Here is a 9,640-nt window from a genome sequence, read left to right as displayed (position 1 = left end):
TATTTCTCACAGAAACAACAGGTGTGCACTCAACCACAAGCACATCTGTCTAATCTCAGACAGGACCACAATAGTCACCCAATCAGAAAGCAGCACCACCAGGATGCCCGAGCAGGAAGTGGATCCCAAAACAAAAGAAGGGACTTTCCCTAAGTAGTCACATGCACAACAACAGCAAAAGCTGTCCTTTAGGTGAATGTATGACACAGAGGGGCTTATTATAATATCATTATCATACATACATGCCCCCCAAAGGGCTTTTCTGTATGCATTGTGGGAAATTGCATGTGCAGTTCCACCAAGGCTGGGATCCCTCCCCTATTACCTAATCCCTTTACAAACCCCTCCTGCCTTTGTAATATTAATGATTTCTGTTGGTAATCATCATCATTACACTATAAAATTGCCTGTCTTCCTCTGATAAGTTGCCGGTTCCTCTTGGAACCCAGCCAGCTTCATGAGAGGTGTCACTCTCAGCAAATGCCCTTACTTGGATTGGAGATGATCTGATTCTGAATTCTTTCAAGATGACCACCACAACACATCATGAAACTGCAACAATTCTATGCTGTCCCCCATTTCAAGCTTTCCTAGATGCACTGTGAGATCAGGTGCTATCTTGGAAAATCTACATTGTACAGTTTGTTTGTATTCAGATTGACTCCTAGACCATCTCCAGAAGCCTCTCCCTCCATGATTTCCATTACCATCTTTCCAAGCTAACTCCTTCCAACTTTTTGGTCCAATGCCAGGATCATAAATTTTGACTCTCCTTTGGGCATCTCCTTATAGAGTCCCTTTCTTCTCCCTTACCCCAACTTCTAGTATTAGCCTCCTTTTGACAATCCATTCCTTGCCTTGGGGAAAGGAGGTTATGAAGGTTAGATACCCAAGAAAGACAATTAGGATATAAGAATGGGAAATTGAGGAAGAAGGGCCACCCCTCCCCCCATACAATCATTAATGACATTGATCATTATTTACTTTAACTGATAACCTTGAATTCTAAACTCTACCCTCTAAACTTAGTCATGATATGAAACTTGACCCATAAGCCTAAAGAGGCATACTTTCTGATCACAACTCTAATCCTAACCTGAAACACAACCTGAATACTAGCTGTTCTATAACTCATGTTTTTCTCACCTCTGTTAATCACCCTGAATCCTAACCAATCACAGGAATTCCCAACCTCAATGTTAAACCAGGACTCTTAGCCCCTGTCTCGTAAAGAAAATCCTGTCCTTGAACTCTAAAGTCTTAATACTGAATGCACTTTGAACCATATACTTAAACTCTTAAGTCAGTGTTTCCCGATTTTTTTTCATTACGTGACCCATCTTAAGAGTGCTAAATTTTACAATGGTGAGATTTGTACATGTTTTCTTGCTGGGGAAATATGAGGCACCAAAAAATGGTAGAATTTCATGTAAATACTGGCAAAGTGAAGGTGATGGTGGGCCTTTGAAAAATATTGGCTCTATAAATTAAGATATAACAAGAGGAGGGGAAAGAAAAAGAAAGAAAGAATAAATGGAGTTTAAAAGAAAATAAGTTAAGAGAAAAAAGAAACAAAATCAGAAAAAGAGAACTTAAGAGAAAGACAAGGAAGACATAAGAAAAAGAAGTGAAGGATAAGAGGGCATAAGAATGGAAGGGGAAAAACATCGTGGTAGCGCTGAGAACAAGGATGAAAGGATGGAGGGAAGAAAAAACAGATATAAAGAGTGTTAGATAATCAGGAAATAAAGCAATGGGAAGGACATGGAAGGGACAGTTTAAAAAATGGGAAAAGACAGAGCAAAAAGGAATGAGAGACATTGAGAGAGAATGAGAGACAGGAAAGGAATGAGAAAAGAAAGGAAAGGTGGAAGAATGGGAAAGAAAAAAGGTTGGCTTTTTCAGGGGGTCAGGAGAGATTTCTTGCAACCCCTTCCCACAAACAGCTTTAAGGCTGTGTCAGCCGATTTCCTCCAGTTTTGAAAGAGGATGGTGAGCAAAGGAAGCTGGGAAAGGGAAAAGGCTGAGATGAGCAGGGACAGGAAATCTTTTCCCACTGGAACTCTTACTTCTTCTTTCCCAGTCTCTTTTTTTTCCATCTCTCCATGATGTGTTGCTCCACTCTTGCTCTTTTCCTCCATCTCCTCCAGAAAGGACGCCAGTTTTGGAGTCAAGGGACCAACTTGTAAATCTGCTATTTACACACTTTGTCCAAAGTGTGACTTTGGACAAGCCACTTGTCTTCTCTGGGCCTCAGCTATTTTATCTATAAAAAGAAGGGATTAAACTAAATGGTTCCTAAGGTACCTTCCATCTCAATCTATAATCACATTATCTTTTGCTCTTCTCTTGTTTTCCCTTTTCCTGTCCCTTCTTCCTCTCTTCTCTATGCCTTTGTTATACCCTCTTCATCCTCTCCCCTTCCTCCTTTCTTATTCTTTTTATTTCTTTATTTCATTCTTTCTTCAAACCCTCATTTTTTCCTCCTTTTTTTAGTCTCCTTTCCCTCCCTTATCCTTACTTTCTCAGCTCTATTTCCTACATCTCCTTCCTTCCTCCTCTCTTTATTTTAGTCAATCAAGATTCAGTCAGCAAGATTGATGGTATTTTATGCTTCCAAAATTCCTATTATTTTCCTACCAGTAATTTGCCCAAACTTCTACTCAGGTTTATTCACAGGAAATCTCAAACCCAATGGAAGTCACAGAAAAGTTCAGACTTTAGAGGCTGGTCCAACTGTCAGTGGCTTGGAACATCTGCAGCTGTTGATTGACTGTAACCCTGTGCCCCCTCTGTCACAACAGTACGAGATGTAGTCCTCAATTGTAAATAACTGCCAATGCTTCACAGCTGTATCAGTATCTGCAGACAGAGACATTGTCCTTAAGTGAAAGTAGCAGGGTTGCACATAAACACATGTGTGTATGAGTGTATGAGTGTGTGTGCATGTGTGTGTGTATACACATATATACATCTATGTGTATGTATACATGTGCACACATTTTATTGTGTGTATGTATGCATGCACATGCATGTATATATGTATACACACACATAAATTCAATGCTGGGGACTCTAACTCCTTACCAGATTCTTCATGGAGCTATTGCAGAGTATTCTCAATGTAGATAAAATGAGCCTGGTACTTCACAGAACTCTTACCTGAAGTGTGCAAAAGGTAGTCAACCAAACCCTACTCTTGTGCCTATTTCCCTCTGAGTCAGCACCTGAGTCAGCAAGTCTGAGGGACTGGAAACTCCTGATGGAGACCTGGCTGGTTTTTGTGGCTGAAAGGAGGCACAGCGTCAAGGTGGTGAGGGTCCATATTTATCAGGTGATCAAAGATGATCAAGGTGATCAAGTCGGCTTCTGATGAAATTGGGACCAAATTAGTCTGGTTAGACAGGTGTCTGAGAATGAGGTCCATTTCTAATAGTGAGAATAGTGGGGAAAAGACACTAGGAATGAAAAAAGATTGAAAAACACTGCCATGTTTTTTTAACCATATCCTTCAGCCCAAATTATAATCATTGCACTAACTTATAAATTGAGATTGAATCTTAATTCTAATCTATTATGCCCACCTATAAAAATCCCTTTTCCCCCAACTCTAACCTATGCCCAAACCATAATTCTAACTATAAGCTAAATCTTTACTCTTAACCATAATATCTTAAAACTTAACCATAATTCTTAGCCTACACCTTAATTCACCCTAATCCTAAATCCCTACCTCAATCCCCAAACATGAATCATCCCTTGGAATTGACCACCAGAGTCTAATTATGAATAAGGCCTTTAGACATAACTTTCAACTGCAGTGTGGATCCTGAAACTTGACTTTAAGGGGAAGTCACTATCCCTAACACTATAACCATCCCTTTCCCTAACCTTTAACCCTAACTCTGCCCCTAAACTAGCTAGTTAATGTATCCCAATCGTTAGCACTTGGTAATAAACCTCTACCAACCAAAGTTTTCTGTAACCTTAGGTGTATGTATAGGTTCTCCCACCACCCTATCCCCAACAAAAATAAAATAAAGCAACTCACCACAGTTTGGAAGGCGTATGGGATCATATTGACAAGCAATATCAAACTTTGGTCCTTTGTCTTCTCTCTCCTTGTTTTTCTCCTCTTTCTTCTTTTGTCTCTTCTCTTCTTGTTCTTTTTCCATCTACTTCCTCTTGACACTTTCTTTTCCCTTTCAATCCCCCTTTGCTACCCCTTCCCTTCCCATTCCCCACCTCCCTCCCTCCCTCCTTCCCCTCTCCTTCATTAAAATAGCTTGGCCTTTATTTTCCCAAGGCCTGTCAACTTTTGTATCCCTTAACGCCTACATCAAATCTCCAAAAAGCATGTAGGCTCTGATGTATACACTTATGGTCACAGAGAGATTTAGACCTAACCACAATCCTTCTCCAATGCCTCAGCATAACATGGAGGCAACAGGGAGTTGGCGAAAAGACTGCCAAGGGAATGCAAGCTCTGGCTAGGTTGAGGAGATCTAGAAAACCTTCAAACCTGAAATGGCCCAGACTCTGCGTGTGCTTTCCAGGACCAGCCTGGGGAAATATGGAAAGGTTCACACCAGAAGCCTGTCCACTGGATGATGGAATCTCATACCAAGGTACAGAGAAGTTGTGATCTGTAACACGGTGGGGTCTGTCCTACATGAAGAAGACCATGATGAAGACCAGATTCCTGAATTATTGAAGCATGTCTCTTTAAACCTTATATACAACTCATAACTCACCTCTCCTTTAACTCTTATGGGCTTTAAGTGCACATCTCCAGCTGGATATCACTATATCACTAGATCTACTTGTGTTTTTCTATCTGGTCTGTTCCACTGTCTTTGACTGCCTAGCTGCCTGGGTGTGACACTGTCTGTCAGTTTGTAATTGGATCTACCTGGCTAGGTCTACCTTAGACTGAGTGACTACATCTAACTATCTGAATAACTGGGCTTGACTATATCTTTCTATATTTGTCTGCATAGGTAACCTGATCTGTCTATGTCTTTCTATTATATTATGTATGATTCTGTATCTGTCTGGGCCAGCTGGTCTATGTTTGATTGTATATGATTGAGACTCTCTGAGCCATAACTAGGTCAGGATACCTGTGCTTTGCCCCCAGGGTACCGAAAATGAAAGGATGACAAGTACATTGTCCCAGGGCATGCTCCCTCCCTATGTCAACTGCAGCCCAGATAGGTTACACACACACACACACACACACACACACACACACACACACGCACACATGCACGCACACGCACACGCACACGCACATGCACATGCATATATGCACACACACATATGCACACATGCACATACGTACACACATGCACACACATAACACCCTGCCCTACCCTGGACACAAAAATTCTTAGTTATAGTTCTAGTCTGGTTGTATCTGACGGCATATGACTGATCGGATCTGCCTAGGCTGACTAGGTCCATCTGATGGTTTTGCTATAAGGTTGGCTAGGTTAGGACCTCTTAAGCAGTAAGCAGGAGGAGTGAGAGCTCCTTCACACTGCTGAATATACCGTCTCATCTCATGTCATCTCTGCTCCACTCTGATGAAGACCCTCCTCTGCTATTCCTGTCTCCAGCCATCACTCACAGGCTGCTTACTAGGGATCTCTACTGAAGGAGGGCCCGGTCACGCTTCCATACCCAATGTTCAGGCTGATATGCCTGAATCTGTAAAGGAGTAAAACAAAACAAAACAAGATGTGACTATGCACACAACCTTGCAATCTTGAGGCCTATACCCTCTCATAGCCTAAAGCCCAGTCACAGATTCCCCATAAAAGTACTCCAGACCCCACTTCTCCTCCCCAGAATATCTTACCTCCTCACACTCTTCTCGGGTAACCCATGCCTTCCAACCAATGGCCCGGAAGAGTTGGGCCCGAAGCCACTGGAACTTGGCACGCTGGGTGTGGTCTTGGCCATAAAGGAAGGTTAACATGCTACGCTTTGGCCCTTGGCGATCTTCTTCCATGTCATTGGCCAGGTAGCTGTGGGAGGCCAAGAGGGGGCACATGGTTTAGCCTTAATCTCAACTTTTCAATTAGTGAGATCTTCTTAGATCTTTACCAAACTATAATCTATATCCCTCTACTTCCTGTGAAGTGACAGAGAGCTCCATCAATGGAGCAACTCTACCACATCCTCTGCATAACCACTCAGACCCACAGAATCCTAGGATTTCAGAATAGGCCACCCTAGGGTGGCCAATCCAAAGTTGAGTACCTTTTACAATATCTTTAGCAAGCTGTCAGTCAGCTTCCATTTAAAGACATCCAGTGACAGAGAATTCACCACTGACCCCCCCAAAATAATTCATTGATTGTTAATGGAAATTTTTATAAATGAAGATGAAATCTTCCTCTCTTTTTTTGTAAATTTTCCCCATTGCTTCTAGTTCTATACTCTAGCGCCAAGCAGGAAAAAAAAAAAAAACTTAATCTCTTTTCTACATGATTGCTTTTAAAATAGAATCATAGTATTTTACATCTGGAAATGAACTTAGAAGTTGCCTTGAAGGCAATGCTCATGTTCCCAAGTCTTCCTTTCTCTAGGATAAATAGTCTCAGAGTCATTAACCAATCTTCTATAAGCTATGGTACGTAGGCCCCATCACCATCTTGGACATACTCCTGCAGGAGTCTAACGTTAGCATTCCCTGCTTTGATGAGAACTATACAGTTGTGGCCCCCTTTCCTCTCATCCTTCTTTACTGGTATGATCAATTTGGCAAAGCTAATGAGAGAAAAGTTTTGCCCTGAGAAGGTCATTCTGAGTTCTGACAGCAGAGAAGTCACTGAATGCCAGAGCTAGAAGGATCCTTAGAAATTATCTAATTCAATCCTGCTCCCCACATCTGACAAAGGAGGACACTGAAGCCCAGAAAAGGGAAAGGATTTAGCCAAGTTTACAGAGCAAGTTCAAGGCAATTCCAGGACAGAACTCAGGCCTGCAGATTTAGTAGTTTTGTCTTTCATTTTATTGCTAGCACTTAATACAATGCCTGGCACATAGTAAACACTTAATAAATGCTTGTGGACTGACAGATAAGATGAATTAAGGCTCAGAGGGGTCAAATGCTTTGCCCCAAATCCCATAAAGGATTAGCAGATGGAGGATAGTTGTTCTGGAAAGAGAGGGAGGCCATCGGATAAGGGGAATGAGAAACCACTCACAGAGCCAGGAAGAAATGGAGGCGCTGGTATTGCCAAGAAGGACGGCCAGCCCGGCCAAAGTAGGCTATAACCATTGCTAGGAGGTACTGATGAACAGAGAGAGAGAGAGAGAGGGTCACTGTCAGGAAGGGAAGGAGATAGACAACTACACAGTGGATATACTCAGGACGAGATAGAGTTGTGGGGAGTCTGGATAGGGGAAGTTTGGATCCTGTCTGGGGCAGAGCAAGACAATAAGTTGTGGAGAATGGGTTACCAAAACAGGGAGAGAAAAGAGGAGACTGTGGGACAAAAGTGAAGTCTATATCTGAATTGTAGATGTACCTGTGATCTTAAAGAAAACAAGACCTGGAGCAGAGGAAGTATAAGATAAAGGACTGGAGGTAGAGACATGGAGAAGGGAGGAGGCTAAAGCTGGGGGCTCATGTTGGGCAGTGGCAATTTGGGGTCTTCAGGCTCTAATTCTCAGGGGTAGGAAAGAATACAGAACTGGGCCCAGCATGCCTTCTTGGATGGGGGTGAGGAAATCAGGACCTTCATTCCATCTGGAATAGGGATAGGGGGTTGTTGGCAGGACAGAGGGCAATTTGGAGATGGGAAGGATCAAAGTGTTCTAAAAGGGATGTTGTACATGAATAACCCAGGCCAAGCCATAGGTGAGAGTTTTACCTTGTCTGACACCTGAAGTTTTCTGTCCCAGGCCAGGAAGTTCTGGACAACAGGATCCTCTATGGAGGGAGATAGAGGGATGTTCTATTAGGCTGGAGATGGAGAGTGGTCCATTTGAGCCAAGAGAAGCAGCTGTTCCCACTATTCTGTTTCCTTCTTGGAAAAGGGACTCAAGACTGGAACCAAATGGGGAGAAGTGGAAAGAAGACAGCCCCTCTGGAGCCCCTGTGAGGTTATCAGCCTCTGCTTGAACACCTCCAGTGAGGGGCTTCTACTAACCAATCTCTTGAGGTTTCCTGTTCCATTATTGGACAGCTTTCATTGTTAAGAAAGAGAATTGGGAGGGAGGGTGGTTTGAAGGGTTAGGGATGAGGAAAGAGCTCGCTCCATTTCTACCTAGCAGCCTATTGAAGGCCTCGTGATCGTCAGGCCGCACTGTGGACATCCTCTGTCTCTTCAACTGCATTTTGAGACCAAACATGCCTTTCACAGCCCAGCTGTCCTGGGTTCCTGTGGGCCTCCAGTCTGAATGTTTCCTCTTTTGACCGTGAGTCCTGGGAGGCGAACTAGGAGGTATCCAGGGGGCTGAAAGAGAGAAGACCAGAAGCCAATAGCAAACTGTCTCCCTTTGGTTACCTTCTCTTGAATTCCTTTAACTACCTTCTCTCATCCTCTACTTCACAGAATCATCAAATCTAACAAGTGAAAGGATGTTTGAAATTCAATCAATACCTGTAAGAGGAATTAATTCTATACCATGCCCGCAAGTATGTCTCTGCTTAAAGACCTCTCATGATACAGAATTCACCATTTCCTGAGGCAATATATTCCCTTTCTGGATTCTAATTATTAAGGAAGTTTTCCCTTACATTGAACTGAAATATCTCTGCAACATCTTCTCAGTGCTCCTAGTTTGGCCTTCTGGGGTGAGTCAGAAAAAAATCTAATTCCCCTTCCTCATAATAGCCCTTTAGATACTTGAAGTCAGATATCATATCTTGCCTAAATCTTCTCTCCTCCAGGCTAAATATTCCCAATTTCTTCAACTTTTCTTCATATGGCATGATCTCTGACCATGCCACCATCTTAGACCCTGTCTTCTAGAAGAACTCCAACTAGTCAGTGTCCTGCTCTAGCCTTTTCATTCCCTCCAACTCTTCCCTTCACCCTCCCCAATATCCTGTCTTATGCTTCCTATTATTCTCTCTAATCCTTTCCTTCTAGCTATTCTCCTGATCAACTTCCACCCTTCCTTTCATTCCTCCCATCTCCTGTTCTGTGGCCACTTCCACTCTAACTTACCCCTTTTGTCCTGGGGCTCCATTCACCTTTCTCCACTACTCCTTCCAACTCCTCTACTTGCCATCTTGTGGTTCCATCCACCTCCCCCCCACCATTCTCCTCTATCCCTTCCACCTTCTGTCCTGTGGTTCAATGTGCCTCTCTCCCATCTTTTCCTCTGTCTTGTCCCATTTCTTGTACTATGGTTCTTTCTGCTCTTTCCAATCCTTCCCTCTAACCCCTCCTATCTCCTGTTATGTAGCCTGTTTCATCCTCCCTCAACTTTTCCTATATTCCCTCACAATCTTCTCATCCTTCCATCTCCACTCATCTCCCATCCTGTGGTCATTTCTAATCTACTTTTTCTACTTTTTCCTACCTCCAGTCTTGCCCTAAAGAAGCCTTTCTCTTAGCTTTTTGTTCTCACTCTCTCTCTCTCTCTCTCTCTCTCTCTCTCTCTCTCTCTCTCTCTC

The 9,640-nt window shown here is 42.9% G+C and overlaps 1 protein-coding gene and 1 long non-coding RNA gene across 3 annotated transcripts; both read right to left on the bottom strand.

Moving 5' to 3' along the window:
- Window positions 1–2,102: 2,102 nt before the first annotated feature.
- On the bottom strand, window positions 2,103–3,453 carry LOC114047996. Of its 2 annotated transcripts, none has more exons than XR_003569693.1 (3): window positions 3,163–3,453; window positions 2,720–2,862; window positions 2,103–2,266 (listed from the first exon to the last, which is right to left on the bottom strand). It is a non-coding gene; the product is annotated as an uncharacterized LOC114047996 (long non-coding RNA). The 2 variants fall into 2 exon arrangements; XR_003569694.1 differs by having other exon boundaries at window positions 3,228–3,453.
- A 1,931-nt stretch (window positions 3,454–5,384) lies between these two features.
- LOC114047990 (speedy protein E4-like) lies at window positions 5,385–8,471 on the bottom strand (the record flags this gene model as incomplete). The annotated part of the gene is made up of 5 exons (XM_027868952.1): window positions 5,385–5,712; window positions 5,864–6,032; window positions 7,218–7,303; window positions 7,887–7,945; window positions 8,283–8,471. Coding segments are annotated over 5 exons (563 nt in total), but the record flags the coding sequence as incomplete, so codon positions are not given.
- Between the last annotated feature and the right edge of the window lie 1,169 nt (window positions 8,472–9,640).

This window comes from Vombatus ursinus, unplaced genomic scaffold (genome assembly GCF_900497805.2).
Source record: "Vombatus ursinus unplaced genomic scaffold, bare-nosed wombat genome assembly UNPS02001645.1, whole genome shotgun sequence".
NCBI classification, from domain to species: Eukaryota; Metazoa; Chordata; class Mammalia; order Diprotodontia; family Vombatidae; genus Vombatus; species Vombatus ursinus.
The sequence above is the reverse complement of the archived record's forward strand: the minus strand, read 5'-3'. Positions and strand labels throughout refer to the sequence as shown.